This window comes from Equus asinus, chromosome 19 (assembly GCF_041296235.1).
Source record: "Equus asinus isolate D_3611 breed Donkey chromosome 19, EquAss-T2T_v2, whole genome shotgun sequence".
Classification (NCBI taxonomy): Eukaryota; Metazoa; Chordata; class Mammalia; order Perissodactyla; family Equidae; genus Equus; species Equus asinus.
This window is the reverse complement of record NC_091808.1, coordinates 20,209,624-20,234,053: the sequence shown is the minus strand read 5'-3', so window position 1 is coordinate 20,234,053 and position 24,430 is coordinate 20,209,624. Positions and strand designations below refer to the sequence as shown.

At 51.9% G+C, this 24,430-nt stretch overlaps 1 protein-coding gene across 2 annotated transcripts in view; it reads left to right on the top strand.

Annotated features, from left to right (window-relative positions):
- The window catches only part of PNKD (PNKD metallo-beta-lactamase domain containing), a 58,221-nt gene that overhangs the window by 20,740 nt on the left and 13,051 nt on the right, over positions 1–24,430 (top strand). The window contains exon 1 of one of the 2 annotated variants that reach the window (XM_014852522.3): positions 17,579–17,858. The exons of the other annotated variant lie outside the window; for it this stretch is intronic. Coding sequence (XP_014708008.2) covers positions 17,623–17,858 — 236 coding nt within the window. The 5' untranslated portion in view covers positions 17,579–17,622. Of the gene's footprint in view, positions 1–17,578; positions 17,859–24,430 lie in introns of those variants that run through there. 2 annotated transcript variants of the gene reach the window in all.

The following is a 24,430-nucleotide window of genomic DNA, read 5'->3' as shown; positions in this document are numbered from 1 at the left end:
AGCACATGTTTCAGAGTCAGAAGTCCTGAATGGGATGCGACTACCAGTGCACAACGCTGGGGCGGGGCTTTGCGCCCACCATCTCAACCCTCACAGCTGCTAATGGAAGAATCTGCTAGTAGTTGCATGTACAAATGAGGAAATGGGTTCTAGGAAGTTTTGAAACACTGCTCATTTAGTAATCCAAAGTCCATGTTTTTTCCATTACGCCAAGGCTGCCAGGAGATGAATGGTTTTATTTAAGGTGCTTATCTCATGCTAATAGCCACAGATCAGCTGAGTGTCTTTCACAGCCTGTTGACACTTTTCCTTTTTGATGGTGGGGTGGAGGGGGGATTGAGTTTGACTTGACAAAACACAGCTAAAAATGAATGCAGCTAGACAGCCTAGACAGCCTGAGCACCTCCTGATTCCAGACCCGTCCCTAAGCACCTACTCTTGGATTATTATCCCAGGCTCTGGTCCAGCTCTTTCCTAGAGCAAGATTTAGGAAGGAGGGGCCCGTGGACTTCTCTGGAAGCTTATTTGCATACTAAGCATGAATGAAAGCAGTGTGCTTCCTGGTAAGCATAGGAAACAAAGTTACCACTTAGATTGTATATTTCAGACCAATTAAAATAGGAATGTTTTTAAAATTGCCTCCCCCCCCCACACACACACACTCAGCTATGTATATTTGTATAGATAGATATAATTTAAGTAGGAGTTACTTAGGGGGAGTAGTGGACATTATGGTGGGCTAACTCCCCCAGCCACCCCAACCCTTCAATCTAAGTTCAGTTCCCAGGGGCCTGCAGACCCCATTTTAGGAAGTCCCCTCCCAAAGCGTGAGCTCGCCAGCGAAAGCCCACGGGAGCAAGTATGCCTGTGCTCCGTTTCAGTCACCCCCTTGATCACAGAATAGAGCCTAGAGGAACCGCGAGGCCCTACAGCATCTGACCGGACCTACTGATGTCCCTTCATGCTCTCCACACTTGAGCTCCTCCAGGAAGCACCCTCCACTTTCTAGAAGTGCCAGAATGGTCTCCAAGGAGATTCATTTTCCAGCCAGCAATTACATCCGCCCCGTGGGAAAGTGGAACATGGGGACACACACAGCTCCACACAAGCCTTTCTCTTTGCGTTCTTTCTCCTGAGTCTATTTTCTGATCATGGAATCAAGATTGTAGTTTTAAAAGAACATCTGAAGCACCAGGTCCAGGGCGACAGTTCACGATAGGCATTCACTAAATGACTGAATGACGTCTCCTCTTGATGGCTTGATATCCCCAGATAAAATGCAGATTATTAATTAAGCCCCTACTGTCTGCGAAGCAGACAGGAATTTCCGGTTCTGGAGATGACAGGCTGAAGGACACAGCCCCTGTCCTAAGAAACTGACAGTCTAAGGGAGATGGTGGAAGACCAATCACAATTTTGTCAGTTGACAAGTGCTGGGGTCAAGAAGTATTGTCTCTGTGGGATCCCAGAGAAAGGAGCTCGTAGCCCAGCATGGGGTGGGGTGAGGGGTGATTCAAGAAAGGACCCTTGGAGGCAGTAGCACCTGATGCAAGTGTTAGTGGATGTTTAGGAATCAGCCCAGCTGTGGAGGGGCGGGAAGAACGTGCTCCAGGTAGAGGGGACAGCGGCTGAAGCAAGGGGTTTAGGGTCCCTGGTCTCAGCAATCCAGGATTGGGAGGTGGGGTGGGAGTGGTAAGAAATCGGGCTGGGCAAGGAAGCAGAGGGCCAGGAATGGAGATTTTACCCTGAAGGCAATGGGGAGCCATGAAACTGTCACTAGCCATCTGGGGGGAGGGGGCTGGGCGGTGCCCCTGGAGTAGGGCTGCCAGCTTCAGCACAACCAGTTAAATTTGAACTTCAGAAAAACTATTTTTTGCCTAAGTATGTCCCATGGTCCCATACAATCCCAGGGAATACTTAGACTAAAAAAGTATTTGTTGCTTATCTGAAGTTCAAATTCAACTGGGCGTCTTGCATTTTTCTGGCAACCCTACCCCGGAAGACAAGTCAAGTCAAGCGAGAGGCAGCAGGAGGGGGTTGGGCAGAATCAAAGGGATCAGGCTGTTTATTTTAGGGATGGGTAGCCAAAGCTTAGTGATGGATGAGAGGAGGTGGAGGGAGATTAGAAGGGTGGGCCCCTGGTGTGACTCCCCCGGAGCCCAGGTGGGAGTGGGTGGGAAAAGCTGAACCGGAGGCGTGGATCCAGAGAACTCTCTTGCCTGCTGAGCCCCTCCAGCCCAGCCCCACGGCGCCCCTATCAGTCCCACAGACTCCTCCTGCAGTGTGCCTGATTACCTCGAGCTGATGCCTTCCTCTGCCCCAAAGAGGGCTTTTCCTTTATCACTAACTTTCTCAAAAAATTGCCTTTTTTCAGAGGGCTTGGTGTTTACTGAATTGAGGCATCTAACGCAGCCTGGGGTAAATATGCCTCTTTCTCCCACTGGAGGGCGAGGACAAAGTCTCATTCATCCCTGGACCACTCACGGCCCTGCCCATCATCTGTTGAACTGAAGGAACTCTGATGTTCAAAACTGGGGCCAGAAAGGCTCGCAGGCACAAATGACAGATCTCCTGGGGTCGGGGGAGGACATGAGAGCTCTTTCCCCTAAAAATTAGCTTATTCTCCATAAACATGAGGTAGCACTTTCATAAAGAAGTAGGGAGTGGAAGAATGGTGGATTTGGACGTCCCAAGAGAGAGGGTTTGTCCCAACTTTGCCGCCGATTGTCCATGAGGCCTGGGGCCCGTCTCCTCGCCCGTGAGTGAGTCTGCTCATACTGCTCCTCCCTACCTCCTACGACTTTTGAAAGCTCAGGTGAAATCGTCTGTGGGAAAGGCACTGAAAATGGCACATGGTGATGTTGTTGGTGACTACCAGGCTAGACCGAACAGGAAGCAGGCCAGGTGAGAGTTCCTCCTGCTCAGGAGAAAGCTTTAGCACGTGAGGAGGGCTGGTCCGCCGAGCCAGCCTGACACCCCCGCTGCGGCCACAGCGCACAGGGCCGTGTTTTCCAGTCTCCCCTGATCATCAGAATCACCCGAGGGGCTTGTGAAAACATGTCGATTGCCTTGGGGATACCTCGTTCTAGACCTCTGAGTCAGAATCTTCAGGGGAGGCAGAAACAAATGTCTCCAGGTGAATCCAATTACCAGCAGCTTCGGTCCTTGACAGCCCAGGGTTCTGTTCAAATCACTTTAGTGCCTGTGTGACAGTGAGCATATTGCTTCTCTGAGCCTTGGTATCCTTATTCATAAAAAGGAAGATAATAATATAGGATGATAAGGATTAAAAATAGCAGTTTTCAGGGCCGGCCCCACAGCCTGGTGGCTAAATTTAGCATGCTCCGCTTCTTCGGTCCAGGTTTTGTTCCCTGGGCACAGACGTACACCACTCGATGGCAGCCATGCTGGGGCTGTGTCCCACATACAAAATATAGGAAGATTGGCACAGATGTTAGCTCAGGGCGAATCTTCCTCAGCAAAAAAGAAAAAACAAAAAGCAGTTTTCAAGTGCTTGGACATAGTTATTATGTAGTGAGATTCTTATTGTTGTTTGCTATTGTTCTATGTGAGATAAAAGCCCAGTGATTCAGTAATTAACAACCTCAGTTTGGCCAGCAGTAGGATTTCATTTGGAAGATTAAACAGGACCTGGATGGATGAATTTGCTGTAGCACAGAAGGCCCAGGTTCCAGCCATGTCCTCATACCCTGCCCACTGCCACCACGGACCTTGGCCTCTTACTCATCCCGACCTGTTGGGGGATTCCCAGCTTTCGTAACCCCCTCCTGGGCAGGAAGCCCTTCCTCATATTTCACTTGTATTTATCTAAAGAACTCCACACTCCAAAAAAAGCCAACACCCATTTCCTCTTCTCTTATTCCCACCCCAAGATAATAGCTGCCCGAGAACCTCTCCTTACCAATAACTGCACCCCCTCCATAATCTCAATTTCCAGTGCACCAGGCTCTGACCGCCATCTATCTCTCCAGCTCAACGAGCCTGACTCCAACAGATCCATGACTGTATCAGGAACAACGGTCCACACACGGTGCCTCCTCCTCCCTATCCCTCCCAGCCTCACTGCCCTCCTTACCCAGCTCAGATCCACCGTTAGAATCATCCCAACCCCAACCCCCTCCGCCTTGTGGTACCCAACAGGCAAAACCACCGCTCCACAAAACCACGCGGCTGAAGGAGGAACATAGGCGAGGGGCTGCCCGACCTCACTTGGAGGTCATGAAGCCTGAGGCTTTGCTCATCTGTTCCTACTAACATTCCCATCCCACATCTTTACCCCACACTTTCTCCAGTCTCTTCAAACCTTCAACACCTTCTCCACAGCCTCACTCTCAGCCTTGACCTCACATCCTAAGTCACTGAGCAAAGAAAAGCAATCAAAGAACTGCCACCTGTGTCTCCACTTGGCTTCCTAATAGGCATCTGCCTCTCAAACTTTAATGCGCAAGCAAATCACGTGAGGATCTTGTTAAAATGCAGATGATGCTTCAGTGGGTCGGGGTGGGGCCTGGGCATGCATTTCTAATGAGCTCCAGGGGATGCTGCTGCCAGACGCACTGAGGGGCGAGGTCGCAGGCATCTCAACCTTAATATGTCCTTAATATAAACTTAACTCCTGATCCCCACCCTAGTGTGGATAAAGATTCTAGCAGCTTCCTCCATCTCCATCAAGGATGCAAGAGGCACAGGAGGGGCTGGATGGAGGGACGTCAGAAGGAACACCAGCCTGGTGAATGCCTGTTCAATAGAAATACAGTGTGAGCCACATAAGTAATTTAAAATTTTCAGCAGCCACATTTAAAAAATAAAAAGAGGGAGCCGGCCCGGTGGCACAGCAGTGAAGTATGCAGGTACCACTTTGGTGGCCCGGGTTCACCGGTTCAGATCCCAGGTACGAACATGGCACAACTTGGCGAGCCATGCTGTGGTAGGCGTCCCACATAGAAAGTAGGGGAAAATGGGCACAGATGGTAGCTCAGGGCCAGTCTTCCTCAGCAAAAAGAGGAGGATTGGTGGCAGATGTTAGCTCAGGGCTAATCTTCCTCAAAATAATAATAATAATAAAAAGAAACAGGTAAAATTAATTTTAATAATATATGCATTTAACTGAACACGTCTAAAATATTACTTCAACATTTAATCAGTATAAAAATTATTTTAGTGGGATTTTTTTTCATGCTAGGTCTTTGAAATCTGGTGTGTAGTTTACACTTACAGCACATCTCAATTTGAATGTTAATTTTTCATCAGAAATGTTGAATCTTTATTTAGATTTCATAAGTGAATGGTTGAAGGAGTAGATGCACATACCCAGATTGTTCCAAACATACTTGAGTGTTTTCCAGTAACTGAAACGCGTCGATTTTTATATTTAAATGAATTAAAATTAAATAAAATTAAAATTCAATTTCACAGTTACACTAGCTGTATTTCAAGTATTCAATAGCCATGTGTGGCTAGTGGCTGCCATATGGGACAGCACAGATCTATAGCCATTGTGCTATGGTCATTAACTGGGGGAAGAATCTAGGGGTCAGGGTCTATGCAGTAATTCATCTCAGAACCCACCACCCAGACGCCTGGCTTAGGGCCTGCACTGAGTGCTTTTTACCAGAATGAATTTATTCCCAAGTCAAAAACTGACCTCTAGGGAGACACGATCAAGTTCCCAAACATGACCACTAGGGGACAGGATCTGGCTGTCATCGCTCGGCAAGAAAAGGGGGAACGCTAACAATTTTCTAGATAGGTGGAAGATCACAGAGTGCGGGGTTCGCGGTACTGCTGCTCATGACCCATTCGTAAAATCAGTTAAGGGGGTCATGCCAACATTTAAAGAAATAGACTGGAAAAAATCAGAATATCAGCACGATTATTGTTTTGTGTAACTTCGTTTTCGTTTTATTTACATACGTATTGTGTATGGGTCTCGAAGTAAAATGTCTTTCTTATTGTAAGTCATAGTCAAAAAAGTTTGAAAAATTCTTCTACTCTCCCTTCCCTACAGAAAAAGAAACTGAACGCACAAGCTGACCCGTGTTGAAGCCAGGAAATGGGCACAGAGAGCTCCTAAGTGTACTGTTTTCTCCTCTTTGTTTAGATGTTCTAAATAATAATAGAAAGTTAATTTAGAAAGACGCCGAGCTCAGAACAGTACAAGTGCTTACTCACAGGAGTGGCACGGCCAGCACCAAACCCAGTCCTGTCATGCTAACTCACAAGCCTTCCTGAGGGGCCAGCTGTGTGCTGGGCACAGTGCTCAGCAGTGGGAGACAGGAGTGAGGAACACCAACACAGCCCCTGCCCGCGTGGGGCTTGCAGTCCAGAGAGGGGACAGACATTAGCAACTAACGTCACAGATGCTATTTGTGATACCGATGTTGTCGCAAACGGTAATGCCCATGCTGAAGGAAAATGGACTCAGCACCCCAAGAAAGCAGCACATGGGACCCCATTTAGACTGGAGAGGCCAAGGCAGCTGTTCTGAGTCAGACAGGCAGTGTGTGTGTGTGCGCAGTAGAAGGCATGCCGTGACCATTCTCTACTGAAGGAACAAGTCGTGTGAAGGTGGTGGACTCTGGAAACTGAAAGAGCTTGGGGTGTTCTGGAAACTTCAGGGAGACGGGTGTGGCTGGAGGGTGGGAGCCCGGGGGCATGGCCTAAGAGGAGACTGGGGAGGTGGGCTGGGCAGTGTCTGCGGTACCTCCGGGTCTTATTTAGGATTTTGGATTTTATCTTACAGGGAAGGCCCTGAATGGTTTCGAGCCGGAGAGGGACATGATTTGGGGCGCATTTTAAGAAACTCAACCTGGCTCTGGGTGGAGAATGGTGGGGGAGGTGGAGCCTGGGAGCAGGGGGGCCAGTTAGGAGCTGCCTCTGTCCTTGGACGAAAGGGGGTCACCGGCCTCCACCTCTGAAGCGTGGGCCCCCGCCACGGCCACCCTGCACCCACACATCTCCTCTGGCCTCGTCTGGCTGGCCTTCATTGGCTCATGCCCGTCTCCACCCTTCTCCACCGTGCTCGCAGCTGGTCTGTGTGGACATGCCGGTGGGCTCTTTGTCCTCCAGCTTCAGTTGGGTTCGGCGGATGGAGAGCTCCACAGGAGAGGGGAGGCAAGGAGCCCGCCGGTCAGAGAACTTGCTCCTCTCCCTCCCTGAAGGGTGACCGCGGACTAGCCCATCCCTCAACCAAAGGTCACAGCTCCGGTCAGCTGGCCCTGTCCACACAGCTCGGTCCCTCCAAGTTCCATGGCTGCTCCCTCCTCTCCCTATCAGGCCTAGAGGGGGTGACAGAGCCCCACTGTCACTAGCCCTGGGGAACTGCTCTGTCCCTTGTGTGGCCTGCACCTGCCCGTAGCCTTGCAGAGTAGTCCTTCCGTAAAGCTCTCTGCAGTTACCAGTTCGAGTTGTCGTCTGTTTCCTGGCTGGCTCTGGACTGCTCGCTACCCTGGCTGGCAACGCAGTATCAGTGCAAAGAGCGTGGACTCTGAAGTCAGATAAAACCAGGATTGAATTCTGGCTCTGTCACTTACTAGCTCTGTGATGGGGTGTGTCATTTAGCCTCCCCGAGCCTCAGTCTCTTCATCTCTAACATGGGGACACCATGACCTTCCTTGCAGAGCTGCTGGGACAATGAAATGCACGCAGGGGCTCCGTGCAAGCCTAGTACACAGTGGACAATCGCAGACGCTTGTTCTGTTCTTCCTTCCCCTGCAACTGAGCGAACACTCATTCCCCCACCTGGGTCCAGCCCGGTGCCAGGTGCTGGGATGAGGGGGAGATGAGGAGGCACAGGGTGCATCTGCCTTCAGGGAGGCTGCAGTCCTGGGAGGGAGCAGCGGCACCCCGCCAGACTCCCCTGGTTCCGAGTGGAGAGTGAGGAGGGTCATCTCCAAACCGTTCGTTTCTTTTTGATACTACAAGGCAGGCGTTTCCAGGGTCTGGAGATGGAGTAGTGACCTGGCGTTGCAGGGTCGTGATGGGAAAGGGCTTCCTAGAGCAGGATGGACCTGTTTTTAGCTTAAAGGAGCTGCTCTCAAGGCTAGGACGGCAGCCTCCCTGGGGACTGAACTCGCTCCTCCCCTCCTCCCCTGGGAGGGTCTGCAAAACTCCCCAGGCTGAGGATCCAGCCTTAATTGGTGACAGTTACTCCCGGGAGCGTCCCAGATCACCTGGGGGCTGGGGCAGAAGGTTCCTTGAGAAGAGCGGCTTAAAGGATTTGGGGGAGGGGGGACAAGCGGAGGAGGGCAAAAACCCAGGACAGTGACCAGTGCAGGCCAATCGAAACAGCGGGGTGTAGAAGGCACTGAGAGCACAGAACGCTAGAAAACTGGGTTGAGACCATATTGCTAAATCAAGCAATGCAAATTTAGTTGTGTAGACGCTGGCTCTGAGCAGGAGGCCGCCTCAGTTCAAAGCTGGGCTTCCAAAGCCTCTGTCGGATAACTCTGTAAGGTGGACAGGGCCTTGAGGTGCCTGCCATGGACCAGGCGTTAGGACTCAAGGGCCCAAACTTGGGTGACGGCAGTGGGAAATGGAGGGGAAGAATCACATTCATTCATTCATTCATTCATTCAGTGTTCATTCATAAAATGTTTATCTGAGCGCCCACAAGGGCCAGACGCTGACATTGCAAGAATAATACAAGGTACAATAACATCGATGGACATTTAATTACTGCCTGCTACGAACTGGGCGCTGTGTCCTTTGCTTGGGTAGTCATAATTAATCCTCACAATAGCCCCGTGCGCATTATTGATTCCTTTTGCAGGGAAAGAGACGGAGGCCCTCATACCTGCCCCGCCACCCCTGGAGATGAGCAGAAAGTGGATGGGCGCGTAGATTTGGAACTGCAGAGGGAAGCTAGGTGGACGTTCCTCTTTGGGGAAGCAGTGACTGCAGAGTGGGAAGAGAAAAGGGCAAGTAATGAACTCTGGGGAAGCTGATGCGTGAGCTTGTAAGGGATGTGAGAGGAGAACCAGGAGATCCTGCGACAGGGAGGGCAAAGAAAAAGAAGCCTGTGCCCAGAGGTTAAGTGACAAGGACCGAACAGTGACAAGTGGATTTGACGTTCAAATGTGAGCCAAATTAGGCTGGAATGGTGGGGGTAGCTCAGTTGGGTGGCCTGAGAATGAGTGGGACGTGAACGTGGAGGCGGCAAGGAGGACCTCTTTCTTCGTTATAATAAAATAATATTTTTTTATTAAAATAGTAATACATTCTCATCATAGAAGTTCAGAAAATATTTTTAAAGTATAAAAAAGAGAACAAGTGATACCCCTTGAGCCCATCAATCAAAGGTCATCACTGGTTACATTTTAGATTTTTTTCTATGCATTTTTGTTTACAGCAATCATATCAATTATACCAAATTTATATAATTTGTACCTTGTTTTTCCCCTCATTTTATATTAAAATGTAAAATTTGCCCACAGTACTAGTTTGGGTGCTTTTGGCTGCATCAAAAAACTCAACTAAAAGTGGCTAAACAATAAGGACAATTTTTCTCTCATATAGCAAGTCCAGGGGCAGGGTAATCCAGCCTGCTTAATCCAGGGACTCAGTTATGTCTTGAAGGACACCGGCTCCATCTTCAGCATGTTGGAATATCCTCTTACGCTGCTCCCTCATTGTCCTAAAATGACTGCAATAGTTCCAGGCATCACAGGCAGGTGACAGCCTCCTGGAGCAACAAAAGAGCCAGTCCTATATCCCTTTCTGACAACTAGGAAAACCTTCCTAGAAGGCCTCCAGCCTATTTTCCACTTCGTCTCACAGCTGTGCTACCTGGAGCAATTGACTTGACTTTTCAGTGCCTCAGTGTTCTTATCTGTGCAATGGGAATTATAACCATATTTGATTCATAGGGTTGTTGTGAGAGCTGAAAATTAATCTGTATAAAGTACTTAGAACAGTGCCTGTCACATGACTGGTGCTATATAAATATTTGCTGTGATTATCTGATGGCAGGAATTGCGACAGATTCCTGTGTGTAACCAGTCGCTTGGCAGGGCAATGAAAACATCAACTGGCTTGGACCAACCAGGATCCACCCACAGGGCTGGTGAGGGGCTCACTCGGAAGCTATGGCTGTTCATAGGAGAGGCAAAATAGGGGATAACCAGGAAGAAAGGAGGAGTGGAGAACGGCTATTAATGAACCAACAGGGTCTGCCACATCTGTATTTTTTTTAAAAAAAACCATTATTGACACATGAACACAATTCTGTTTGTGTATTGTTTTTTTAACTTCTTATTTTGAAGTTATTTCAGACACGAAATATTTGAAAACGAGTACAAGGAGGTCGCATATACCTGCCACCTGGCTTCCCCAAATGTTCACACCTTGCTTAACTACAGTGTTAGTATCAAAACCAGGAAACTGACATTGATACAACTCTAATAACCTCTCTGCAGTCTTTATTCAAATTTTGCCCATTGTCCCCCTAGTGTCCTTTTTTCTGGTCGAGGATCCAATCCAGGATCATGCATCGCGTTGGCTTCTAATTATAAACACCATTTAAAAGCCACACCGTTTAAAAGCAGAACCCAGCTCTTCCCTTTGCCAGGCCCGTCGGCTGTTACGGTCTCACCACTGTGTGCAGCTCCTTGTCTCTCGGGGCACATTGGCACAGACCTCCAGGGCAGAATTCCTGAGTCAGAGGATGTGAACATTTCAGAAGCCTTGATGCGTATTGGGAATTGCTTTCTAGAAAATTGTACCAATTGAGACCCCTACTAGCAATGTATGATACCCACCTTCCCATATTCTTAGAAGCCTTCAGAATTTTATTACTGTTTTTAATCTTTGCTATTTTAATAGATCAAAATCATATCTCATTGTTTAGCTTGCATTTTCTTGCTTCTTTGAAGGTTTTTAACATTTTTTCATAAAATTTAGCCATTTATCCCTTTATTAATTGCAGTCTTTGTGTTTTCTCATTTAAGAGCTTAATCTATATTAAGTAGATTTGCTCTTTGATAAATTTGAGGCAAATATTTACCACAGTTTTGGGGGGAGCTTTTTCTTTCATTTGTGTTGTTTTTAATGTATGGAAGCTTTAAAATTTTTTAAGTAGCCAAAAGAGTAATTCCTTCCCCTTGTTAGGTCTTCAGTTGCTTTTTGTCTGAGTTCGAGTAATATTACTCTTTAATAGTGTATGTCTATTAAGAAAATTAGAAACATGCTTGTTTTGCTTTTAGCCTTAGAAGGTCTTCCACTGTCAGAGACTGGACATGTGTTAATTTTCTTCTAATATCGTATGGTTTGATTTTATGTCCTTAACACTTTAATTCGCTGGAATTTATTTCGGTGTGCCGCAAGGCTCGGGTCTAAATTGCTCTTTTCCAAATGGCTAATCAGTTCTCCAAGTGCCATGTCTTTCCAGCATCATTAATAACTAATGTTTCTGCTTCCCACTGTCTCTGTCAGCTGTTGCTGAAATAATGCTGCGTAACAAGCAAATCCAAAACTGAGAGGCATACATCAATAAGCATGTATTTCTCACTGGTGCATCTGTGCACAGGCTGAGTTTCAGCTGATCTGGGCTGGGCTCTGCTGGGCTGGGCCGGCTTCCAAGCTGTGAGTAGGGTCAGGTCGGCTCCATGTATCTTTCATCCTCTTTAGAGCAGCAGCTACCAGGGGGATATTCTCATGGTGAAAGGCACAGATACTAAGGCCATGTCCCACCGAGACAGCACATCTGAGACCTCTGATTGTTTCATGTCTGCATCAGCCATGGCAAGGCACAAGACCAGGCCCAACATTCATAGTCTGGGGGAATAGATTTCACCTCTATCAAAGTGGCACAGTCACATGGTGAAGGTGTGTGTACAGGGAGACATGAAGAATTGAGAACCAAAATGCTGCTACTGCACCCATGGACACAGCCTTCCAGGAAACTGGGTTGTGTTGAGAGAAAGGGACCCAAGGTCATGGGTAGGGTTAAGGCAGGGAGACCCTCCAGTTGGCCCCCAGGCTGAGGAAATGTGGTGGCCAGGAGAAACACCACGTGGAGATACGAGCAAGAGAGGCTAAGAGCACTTGCTCTAAACATTCATAGGTAAGTTGCACAATTTGTAGAGGGGTGAGTGGGCACAGAACTATTTCTTCTAAGAAGGATATTAGCTGAAAGCAGAGGAATTGGAGCGGGTCCTGAGGTTTCCAGTTGTTGGTGCCGCTCATGGAAACAGTTATATCTATTATCCATATTAAAGGTTTTGTTCTTATTATCTTTAAATTAAATCAGGGTCTAAGGTGATGCTCTGGCCTCTGATGCACGTCCAGTGAAACAAAACCAGTGAACTAAGACCAGATGTCTGCCCCACCCAGAGACCAGCCCCTATATGACTGGCCTGGAGTCTCTCTTCTGTAAGGTGGGCTTTAAGGACTCTAGTCTGCCATCTGCCATCTTTGCTGGTAAAAATGAATAAAGTCTTTCTATTCCACCGACTTGCCTCCTGACTTTTTGGCTAGTCTTGTGGCAAGCAGAAGGAGCCCGTTGCTTGGTAACACAATAACAACTGTGGATAATGAGTGGAGACCTCAGCAAAGTAAAAGCCCCGCCAAGCACTGGTGTTGGGGGTCCCAGTAAGGCCTGAATGGCATAGGCCCTGAGTCACATGGGACAGCCATTTTCTCCAGCCCTGTCCGTGAGGCTGGAGCAGGAAAGGTGGGTTGTCAGGTTGGTACAGGCAGGTCTGGAGGTGGGTAGGCTAAGGTTGGAGGGACAAAGGAGAGCGGAAGCTGGCGTCTGGTGAGTGGCTCAAGGGCCTGAACCCAAGTTCTCACTAGGAGGGAAGAAATGTGGGCAGTAGGGGCTGAAGGCCTGGAAGAAAACAACTGGTTTGAGGGGCTGGAGATGGGATGAGGGGGTCAGAGAGAAGAACACTGGAGTTTCGGTTTTCAGAGGTGGAGAAGCTCCAGGGGATCCAGGGTGTGACCATGTGAGTTGGCTGTTGAACTTCACTGAAGGCCTTGGAATTGAGATCCCGAACCGAGGCCAAGGCCGAGTTCAGAATCACCTGTGCAAATGCAGACTCCTGGACCCCAGCCAGACCTACTGAATCTGAATCCCTCAGGGAGGGGCCCGGGGCCCTGTACTTTAACAAGCTTCCTGAGTGGTTCTCAGGCTCCCTAACATTTGAGCACAGCTGAGCTAAAATGTCGAACGAGCCACGCTTGTTGGAATCACCTGATGGCAAGAATCAGGCAGGAAGACTAAAATCGGGAGTCTAACTCCTCAGATCCTGGGCTGGGTCAGCAGCTGGACTGATGGGGAGAGGAGGGAAGTTTTTCAATGAGGCAGGAGGAGCCATGATCTTGACCTGGAATGGCATGTGACAAAGGTAGGAAGCTGAAGGTTTCCCCTCCAGGAGGCAGGACTGCAGGAGGGAAGAGGGAAATGGAAGATAAGGGTCGTATTCCATGAGGACAGGGCAGGGTGTGAGGAGGTGAAGGAAGTTGGCAGGATTTGTTTCCAACCAAACCAGTGTTCCAGCCTGTAGAGCACAGCGGCCCAGAGGGAAGTCCACGAGAGGATGGTGAGCTCAGGGTGAGGTCAGCAGATTCAGGGATGGACTGATGTGAATGGGGGTGAGTGGGGGCCAGATTATTCTAGCCACCACTTCCACATTTGGCTAACTTTTTTTCTAAACTGAACTAATTTCTCCATCCTGGTCCAATAAGTTGTCTCTTGCCTCTAACGTTCAAACAGCTCCAACCATCTCAGCTCCTTCATGATTGTGTCATTGTCATCATCATCATCATCATCATCACCAACCTTATGAATTCCTGAATGCCAGCCAAGCACCAGGCATCAAGCTTGAGCTATGGTGCAAAGACGAAGGCAGGCTTTTGATCCTAAGGGAAGCTCCCAGGCCAGTTGCAAAGGCAGGATTCAGACGCAGGGACAGACAGACAGACAGGCGAGCGGATTGGGGGCAGACCTGAGAACCCCCACCCGACCTGGGGAACCTGGGACAAGGCTTGCTCTCAGTGAGCTAAGCTTTAAAACCACCACACCACAGGCTAAGACTGCATGACTGCCAGTCACCGGACCCAGGTTATTAACGGGTCTCTCCTGGAGAGTCGCAGAGGCAAACCTTAGCCTTGGCAGTGCCCGGCAGGCTGCTCGGGGGAGGCGGTCGTGGGCAAGGACCTTGAGCATGTGAGGTCCTCAGACTCGGCTCTTAGCAGCCTTTCCTGTTGTGAAACACGGGCAGCCGCCAGGCTCGTTCTGACTCCCTGTTCACTAGCCGCCCTCATGAGTATGGCGTGGCTTGTGCACGGTTCTCCTGCAGGGACCGAACCAGCTGGTCAGAGCTCCAGTCTTCTGATGGTCACAGTGCTCAGCAGCAGGAGTGAAATGATCACTCATTCATTCTTTGTTTCTATCATTCACTAGTTTCGACAAATCCTTCACCAGACGCCTGCTCTGAGCCAGGCCTTGTGCACACCACTGGGACTACAGTGGTGCAAAGACAGTGAGGTCCCTCCCTGACTTCATGGGGCTTATGCTCCAGTAGGGCGCAGGCAAGAATCACAAAGTGATGCCATATTGTGAAAGGTGCTATGCAGGAAGGAAGCAGAGTAAAACAATAGAGAGTGATGGGGTGGTCAGCGAAGTCCTTTCAGGGGGGTAAAATTTTTAATTTGATGTAACTTACGTATGGTAAAGTGCACAAATTTTTAGTGTGCAACTTGGTGAGTTTCCACATTTGCATGTGCTGGGGTTTCTTAGCCTCTGTGCTACTGACAGATGGGGCTGGGTAGTTCTTTGTTCTGGGGGCTGCCCCGTGCATTGTAGGATGTTTAGCAGCATCCCTGGCCTCCACCTACTGGATCCCGGTAGCACCCCCTCAAGTCGTGGCAATCAAAAATGTCTCCAGACATTGCCAAATGTCTCCTGGGAGGCATAACCGCCCCTGTTGAGAGCCCCTGGTCTAAGCCATGTAACCACCACTCCGGTGAAGATACAGGTTATTTCTAGCACAGAGGGGTTGGCATTTGAGCTGAGACCCAACACATGAGAAGCTGCCACCTGTTCAAAGAATTGGGGGAAGAGTGTTCCACGTGGAGGGAGCATGAGCAAAGGCCCTGAGGTGGGAATGAGCTTGGCACATTTGAGGACCAGTGTGGCTGTGCCATTGTGACAAGGGGAAGATTGGCATCTGAGGAGGTTGAAGAGATAGGCTTGGCCCCATGAAGCAGGAGCCTTGGAGTTGCATATTTCAAAGAACATTTGTGAGTGTTTAATATGTATCTGCCACCACGCCTGAACTGGATATTTGAAGATGAATACATTAAATCGTAGTTTTTAGTCTTTTTTTTTTGCTGAGGAAGATTCGCTCTGAGCTAAAATTTGTTGCCAATCTTTCTCATTTTTTGCTGGAGAAAGATTAGCCCTGAGCTCACATCTGTGCCAATCTTCCTCTATTTTGTATGTGGGTTGCCACCACAGCACGCATGATGAGTGGTGCAGGTCTGTGCCTGGGATCCAAACCCACAAACCCCGGGCCACCAAAGCAGAGTGTGCGGAACTTAACCACTACGCCACAGGGCTGGCCCCCATAGTTCTTACTCTTAAGGAAGACGGTCATGACTTCAAGCCTCTAGGCTCTGAAATAGACATGGAAACAAAAGAATATAGCATGCAGTACTGCACTGAATGACAGCAGTGTGTACAAGGCCTAGAGCTGGCACAGAGCGGGACTTGCTTAAGCCCAAGCTGGGGTGGGAAGGTTCGAGAAAAGCTTCCTTGAAGAGAGCACACCTGAGTGCTTGAGTTTGGGGATTTGGTCACCTCTGTGCTCTCTGCAGGCTCATGCCTGGGCCTGCCTTTCGTGTTTCAGATTTTAATTTCTCAATATAATGCCTGGCACGGCCTCACCTGCAGAAAAGGTGTGTTCACAATGACTATGATGAGGCTCCATAATTCCTCACTTTGCATGTATAGACACAGACTTAGAGACACACAAACTCCCTTGTCCTGGAAGGGCTCCTGCAGAGAGCGGCTTGTCAGTGTCGTTGTGGTTGTCCTCGCCGCCGCCGTTGTCATCCCTCCCCCCACCCCCGCTCCTCAGCAGCACACCCAGCAGGTGGGAAGTGAACAGCTGGGGTTTAACTCAATTCTCCCTGACACTTGTTTACTGAGAGACCTTTCTGTGCCAGGCGCAGAGAGGAAGCTGAGTCGTGGGCCAGGACTCAGGGAGGGAGCCCGCTACAGGCTCCAGCCCTCAAGATGGACCCACATAAGAGAAGTCTGGGACTTCTCAAACCCAGGACTGAGCGTTGGGATTGCAATTCAGTTTGGGGATAATTTAACCCATCTCTTGGCTTTTGGCAGTGGAAGGGGGAGATGAGGCCTGCCACTTGTTGTGCGTAATGATCCTATACTCTACGCTGGGGACTGAGGCTTGGATCCAAGTATCTAATCAGAGTACATCAGAGGGAGGCAGAATGTGTGTGACTTGGGGGTCGGGTTGTCCAGCCTCTCTGGGGCCAGAGCACAGGATGCAGGGGAGACAACCAGAACTCTGCCTCCCTTCAGGCCCTCCCCACCGTCTCCAGCCAGCTGGACCGTTTGCAGTGTTTCCGTTCCTTCCTGTGCTGCGCCAGGGCAACGGCTGGAGCCACAAAGAGCCGGGCCACAGCTCTGGTTTGCCCAGCTTTGTAGATGTCACCATGACTGCCCTTAGAGCTCCTTCCACCAACCTTAACAACTTCTGGAACACGGCGGGAAGGCAGCCTGGGGCGGGGCGGGGGGCGGGGGGGGGGGTGGGAGTCGGGGGACCTTGGTCCTAGTCCTGTCTCTGCCTCCCATTGCTGCATAACCCTGTCCAGTCACTCCCTCTGAGCCTCTGTGGCCTCTTACCCTTCAGGGCCTGGCTTTCTTGTCACCTGCTCAGGGAGGTCCTCCCCCATCTAAACTAGTCCGCTGTCCTTCATATCATTGCCCCCTCTGTTCGCTTCCTTTATAGCACCACAATTTGTAATCACACACGTATGTATGTATGCATGTATACATATATATGTGTATATAAATATAAAGATATATTGTCTAATTGTAGTTGTTTGCTTATTTGGTTGTTTCTCTGCTAGATTCTAGACTGTAGGCTCCAGGAATGCAGAGACTGGCTGTGTGCCTTTGACTCTTGCATCCTCGGAGCTCAGCACCGCGCCTGGCACCTAGGAGGACAGAACATTGCGGGAATGAATCAGTGAATGAATGGCAGCTGACCCACATGCTCTCTTAAGTTCCTTCTAGCCAAAAAAGTTGATGAGGCTAAGGTTTCCCGCCAAGAAGACCATTCCAGGGCCTCTCCTTGAGTCCCCTGGAGGGGGAAGTGGGGAGGGTGTGAGGGGCGGCCTGCGAGCTTTGGTCCCTTTCCAAGACTCAGGCAGCATGGCCCTGGATCAGCGCAGGTCAGAAGCCCGCTGAGGCCCCGCCTCCTGCCCGCTGGCATTCAGGGCGTGCGCTGGGCCAAGGGTGGCGAGGGGGCGGGTCCGAAAGCGAATCCGCGGCGGGGCGGGGCCAGGTCGCCCCCCGCCCCCCAGCCGGCCGGCGCAGGGGGCGGGGCCCCAGCCCCGCAGGTTCCCCGCATGGGGGCCTGGGCCGATCCATTGCCTAGCAACGCCCCGCCCCGCCCCGGGCCGCGGCGGGCGCCTGCCCCCAGCATGGCCTGGCGAGGCTGGCCTGCGCAGTGGCTGTGGGTCGCCGGCTGCGGGCTGCTGTTCCTCGGGCTCGTCCTGCTGCTCGGCCCCCGCAGCTGCCGAGCGCGGCGGACCCTCCGTGGCCTGCTCATGGCGCGCAGCAGGCGGCTGCTGTTCCGAATCGGGTTAGTGCCGGGATGCGGGGCTCGGGAAGGCAAGCGCGCTGGGAAAGGGGACTGAGAGGCGGGGACCAGGGGAAGACTGGGGATTCGGACGGGGCTAGGGCTGGGGAATCCAGGGCCAGAGAAGAGCGATCAGAGAGGCGGGCTGGAGACCACTGATTTGGGGGGACTGAAGAAGAGGAGTTGGGGGGCTGGAAAATTGGGATGGGCTGGGAACGGAGGCTTGCAGGGGCAGGCCAGGGTAGCTAGGGAAAGGGGGCGTGAGAGGACATCCGGAGAAAAGAGCCACATGAGGGGCTGGAGACAAGGAAGCCGGAACAGGAGGGTCGGTGCGGGAGCCCGGCGGGGAGGCCCCCCCCCCTTTGACAGGTGCAGGAGAGAAGGAATGCCTCAGAGCATCTAAGTGTTACTTGAAACCGCCAACGCCTTCCACGTGGCCCTGTCCCTTTCCCGGTCATCCACCTCCCCATCACACAATGTAAGCTCTTCTGTCCTGAGCGAGAGTCCCAACTCTGCGGGTCACTCCGTCCCTTTCTTTCTATTCCCACAGCCTGGTCCCACAGCCTGGCTGCTGTCCAGAGCCCCAGGCTGTGAAATGTGAGCCTGCTCACTCAGCCGGGCCTGGCGAGGTTCACTAACCTCCCAGACTTTTCCTTTCAGACCCCCCTCCCCGCTGGTTCTCCCTCTTGCCTTCTCGCTACTTCCTTCCCTTCCTGGGCCTGGCAAGGGTGGTAGCCAACTCTGTTCTGCCCCGAGACCCTAAGAGGAGCTGGAGGAGCCACAAGAAGGTTTCCCAGGACCCCTATCCCCTTTCCACTCCCAGTGAGGCCAGGGGGCAGGACCTCAAGCCCCAGCTGAAGGCCAGTGATGTTCAGACGGGAACTGTGGAAGCCCTGGCCGCAGACCAGGTTCGAGGGAGGGCGTAAGCCTGGGAATTTCCTGAGTTTCAGAGAAGACATTGTACAATTCATCCTCTTCCCCAGAACACCCCAGATTTCCCAGAAGCTTCAGCCCTAGGATGCTACTCACGCTTAGTCTAAGAACTAGAGATATAAGGGCCTAGTGGGGGAAAAACTGGGAAAACATGGGGGGAGGGAAAGTCTTGTGTGTGTGCTTTTTGGGGCATTCACTTCTTTTAATAGCCCAGACGTTGATTTTATTCTCAATTATGCTCCAGTGAAGTCATCATTGCTCTGCAAATAGCATTAAAATAATCAGACTTACAAATCTTTAAATATCTTCATATTTGGGATTTAAGAAACATTTCTCCCCACCAAATTTCTAGGAATTTTACAGCTCTATTGGGGGAAGCATTTTTAAATCTACTTCTAGCTTTCAACGTTGGTAACATTGGAGTCATACAAACGGCCTGAGGAAGTGGAAAATAGAAGTTTACAGGAGGAACTGAACTCAGAAGTCCTGAGATCAGAATTCCCAAGATTGCCGTCTCAGAATCCTGAGGGTTGGGGCATTCCTAGGACTGGGGATCTGGAAGTTTCTGAATCCCCAAACTTGGGATTCTCAGGGCTTCTTTGGGATTCTCAGAGCTTCTTTGGGACTCGGTATTCCTATGGGCTTTCCTGTGTCTGGATTTCAAGGTTGCCCTGGCATCACCTCCCCAGATGTGCAGAGCAGAAGGGTGTGCCTGGAATCCGAATTCCAGACCCTGCCCCTCTATAGTTTGGGAAACAATGAGTCCGGTCCCTTGGGGGAGAGGCCAGTGGCCGCTGGGAGGGACCGGGGTGTTCGCAGGAAATGGTCGGGGAAATGGGCAGGTGTGGATGCTGTGGGGGTGCCTCCAGGAAGGATGGAGAAGCAGGGGGATGGGATGGGCAGGACGTGATAGGGAGGGGCAGCATACATGGCTGAGATGGCCACAAATAGAGGATTCCACTGGAGGCTGGAAAGCAGATGGTAGAAATGCTAAGCAACAGCTGGGAGAGGAGCGATTGTTATCATTAATAACAATAATCACTGGTGTCGTGACAATATTATAAAGGGCTTTCCTCAGACATAACCACAATGGTCTTGGGATGGGGATAAATGGGCACAACGGAGGGTGGATCCGGGTTGCCCAGAGGTTGACACATGCGTCTGGACTCCGTGGGGCCTGGGAGACCACGTGGGTGGGAATTAAGCACATGGCATGTGAGTTGGACAGATGCGCTTTTGAATCCTAGCTTTGTTGCCTAGTAGCCCTGTGACCTTGGAAAGATAACTCAGCCTGTCTGTGCATGCCTCAGTTGTTTGCCTCTGTAAAACGGGCATGATAACGGTACCTACATCCTGGGGCTCCTGTGAGGATCAAATGAAATTGTGCAGTGAGTGCACAGGGCCTAGCTCAGGAAATGTTTGCAGCTGCTCATTCTGGCACATGGCAATGGCCTGGCTCCTTCTGGAGCTTCTTTGCCTACTTCTACTCCTGGCTTCCAAGCCTCTTTTGCCCACCCGTCAGGAAATCCTACATCCCTTCATCCATTCCGTGAATCCCTAAGTAGCCTGGGTCGGCATCGTGGGATCACAGATCTGAGCAGAGTCTGGTCGCTGTTGTCAAGGAGTAAGGAAAGGAGCATGTGAACAGGGACCCACCCTGTGGCAGGAGGAAGGGCGTGACAAGTTCCCTGGGAGTGAGAGTGTATGCCTGAGTAGGCTGGGATCAGGAGTGTGTGTCCCCTGCTTCGTGCCTTAGTTTCCCTTCTGGTCCTTTGCCTTCTCAGTGGTAGTTGAGAGGAGTTCACAGAGTAGGGCCCTGAGTAGGGCCCTGTCTGCAGTGGGGTGGGGTGAGCGGGGACAAGCTGGGCTCATGTGGGGCTGGGCACGTCTCACAGAGCTAAGAAAGTGGATGGCCCCAGCCTTTGCAGATGGCTGGTCCTGGCGGGCAGAGCCCTCCTTCCTCCCTCGCCGAGACCTCTCTTCATTCCCGGGCATGACCCTCCTGACCCAAGTAAACCATTGTCCCCTGGACAAGCCTTGCTTGCTCCTCTTCCACAAGAGGAAACCCCTTCCCTGGGGCCAATGAGACCCGCTGGCTTGATTTCAAGAGCCCTGAGCTGCGGGCCTGTTAGTGAGTGATCCACCTGCTTGTGGCCTGAAGGCCGGGTGGAGGCAGTGGTCTGGGCCGTCCATAGCACAGCCTGCGAGCCTTGGGGACCTTGGAGCACTGCAGCCCCGGCAGCCACAGTGGCCCGTTGGCCTCTCTGCTCTCTCTGACCCGGGTGCCCCTGTGTTGTGTGGCTCTGAGCAGGTGCCCCTTCCCCAAGCCACAGCACTTGCGGAATGGAGTCTCCACCCCTCACCCAGGCCTTGGGGCCCTCCCACACTCCCTCCAGACCTGTCCAATTCCATCTTCCCCAGGCCCTGAGCTCTTTCTGTGGTTCTCTCTGGGGCCTCTCAGACCTTCCTTCCTGCCTGTATTTCTACCTGTCAAATTGTGTGGCCTCCTCGAAGCTCGCCTTCAGAATACATCCAAAATCTGAACACTGTCCCCACCTCCACTGCTGCCAGCCTGGGCCACCCCACCATGTCTCTCACCCGGCCTCCCAAGCGGACGGCTGCCTTTGGCTCGCGTACCCTTAAAGCGTTCTCAACGTGGCAGCAAAATAACACTGTTAAGATTTAAGTCAGAAATATGACACTTCGCTGCTCCGATCGCACAGAATGGTCTAAATGCCCTTGTGACTGCCCGTGCCCCACTGCAGGTTTCCTCCTCCCCTTGCCAGTTCTGCCCTGGCCGCACAGGCCCCTTTGCTGTTCAGACACTCCGAGATAGCCTCACCCCCGAGCCCGTCTGTGGCTGCTCTCTCTCACTAGAACCTTCTTCCCCTAGATGGCCACGTGGCTTGTGCCTCGCTTCCTTCAGATCTCTGCTCAAATTTCACCCAATTAGAGAGGCCTGGCCTGAGCACCCCATATAAGAACAGCCACGCCCTCACCCTGCGCTCTCTGGCCTCTGCCCTGCTTTCTTATTCTCTACGGTATTTATCACCGTATGACGTACTTGACTTAGTGACTGGTCTATTTTTTTATTGGGTTTCTCCCCCAACTAGAATATGAGCCACATGAAGGAAGAAACTTCATTCGCTATTGGATTCCAGCTTCTAGAACAGTGCCTGGCACAGAGCTGTCCCTCATTAGTGTTTTTTGAATGAATGAATGAATGAAAGAGTGAAAGGCTTGGCCCAGATGCCGTCTCCTCCATTAAGGCCGCCCGGCCTCCCCCGTCACAGTTTGTCTCTGCCTGCAGTGTGGCCCTGGCTCTGGCTTCCTCTGAGAGTTCTCATTGCGTGTTCTTGCTTGTTCTGGCGATAGGTGTTCACAGGTCTGATTCCCCCACTGGATCCCACAGGCCGGGCCCAGGGAGCAGGACTGAATCAAGAGGGCCTGGGATCAGGGTGAGGGAGAGTGGGGGAAAGCCAAAAGAAACAGACCCAAACCCAAACCAAACAAAACCCAGGGGCCTTGGCTGGGCAAGTGGCCTAGAATTACGGGCAAGGGGACAAACTAGTCCAGGCCTCCCAGCCAGGAATGAGATACGGTGGAGAGGCTGTCAGCAGTGGCTGCCCCTGGTCCTCCCCGAGAGCCCTGTGCAGCTCCTCCTCCCCTCTGGGAAAGACGGGCGACGTCTGGAGAGGACGGAGAAGTCTGTGGAAGACCCTTCCCGGGAGGGCCCGGAGGCGGTGGACACAGGCCCACCGTCTCCCAGCCAGGCCTGTGTTCGACCACGTGCAGCCACTGCCCCTCTCCTGGGCATGGGGTAGTGCCTGCCCCAGCTGCTGGCAGCTTCAGGAAGCTCCCCCTCCAGGGCCTCTTTAGCTGTCTCATGATCTTCTTCAGTTTCCTCAGTTTTGAGAAAGCGCAAAACACGGAGCAGCTCTCTTTGTTCCCGAGGGAGCAGGCCCCCACTCAGTAGAACTCTGTGTCCTGGTGGCCCTCCAGGTCCTTGGCCCTCAGACAGGCGTTTCCGGGTTTGGTTCTATAAAGAATACCCTGTCGCTGGTCAGATGCAGAGCCTGGGCAGGCTGGGTCCTGGGGACACGAGCCAAAAGCACCCCCCGGCCAGAGGCCTCACCACCCTGGGGTTGCCTGTTGTGTCCCAGTGGAGTCTGGGGCCTCACCAGGATTGAGGGTCATTGGGTGGGGGAGGGGTCAGGTGGGTGACCCTGGCAGCCCAGGCTTTGCAGGTCATTCTGTTGGGTGCAGAGCCCCCATTTATGCTGCTCCCCTCCTGCTCCAGGCTGGGCTGAGGCTGGGGCCCAGGGCCTCGCTGGGATAGACACTTGAAAGCCCTCAGGCCTCTTGGGGCTGCCGGGTGGTGAGATGGCCGAGGGGGGAGGGGAAGAAGAAGAGCTTCATTGTGTGCTCTCCACTGGGGGCCAGAGGGAGGAGGCGTGGGGAGGGCTGCGGCTCGCTGTCCCCAGCTGTCCCACGGCCTCCCATGGGGCCGGAGGTTCAGCCTCAGATACCAGAGAAGCCACGCTCTGGTTCAGTGAGGCGGGGAGCCAGAGTGCACCCGTGACCCCTCCCCGGGGTGGTAGTGCTGTGTCCGCAGCTCTCACCCCGGGAAGGGGGGTGGGGGAGCCCTCAGGGCAGCTGCAGGGCCTCACCCCAGGCGGCTGCCCCACCCCCAGCCCCTCCCTGCAGAGTGGTTTTTCTGTCTCCCACCCTGGTCCCAGAGGACCGATTAGAAAACTTTCTTTTCTTTTTGGTGAGGTGATGGTGGGTAGTTCCGGGCCCCAGAACTGCTGAATCAGAATCCAGGAAGGGGGGCCAAAGAGGAAAGGTCAGAATCTTCCTGTCTCACCAGCACCCCAATCATTCTGATGAGGGTGGCCCCAGGCTAGCTGCCAGCTTTCCGACCGTGGCTGGGAACCCCAGGCAGAGGGTTTGCAACCCACAGCCAATATTATCTGTAAGTCACGTGAACTTTCTGGGTTCAGCTGCTCCTTCAGAGAGGAGGAGCACTCAGCTTTTCAGAGAGGAAAACTGAGGCTTGAGGTGTGCGTTCCTGCTTCTCTCCTCAGCAACAGAAGAAGGGAAGCCGTGTGTGTGGTAATGACCCAAGAAACCAAGGGCCCGTTCTGTGGGGCAGGGGCATCCCAGCGGGGTGGGGGCTCAGAGATAGAAGGACGGGCTCTTCCCACTGGCTCCTTCACCTCCACATTTTCCCATCTAGGGTCTGTTCTTTTTTCCTAAATTCTCTTCTCCGTCTGGCTCACACATCAGCCATGTACCATCAACCCAGTCGTAAGTCCAGGATTCGGAATCACAGCTCCTCGATTTGAAAGGGGTCTTTGGGATTCCCTGGTTCGGGGTATCTTATCCTGGCACGAGAGGAGGGCTCTGACCCTCGGCGGTCGCCAGCAAAATGCTGCGTGTGTAATAAGCGGGCCTGGGGAAAGAATTCACAGCGCCCTCCAGGTTCTCAAAGGGGCCTGTGTCTCAAAGAGGCTCAAACCAGTGCTCCGGAGGGCCCGGAGGCCAGGTCCTGGGCTGCGTGGCCGGGTCACTGTGACCACCCTGACATACCGTTTTCTCAGCAGAGGCCCTCGGGGAGTTGGGTCTGCCCCAAAATAGTT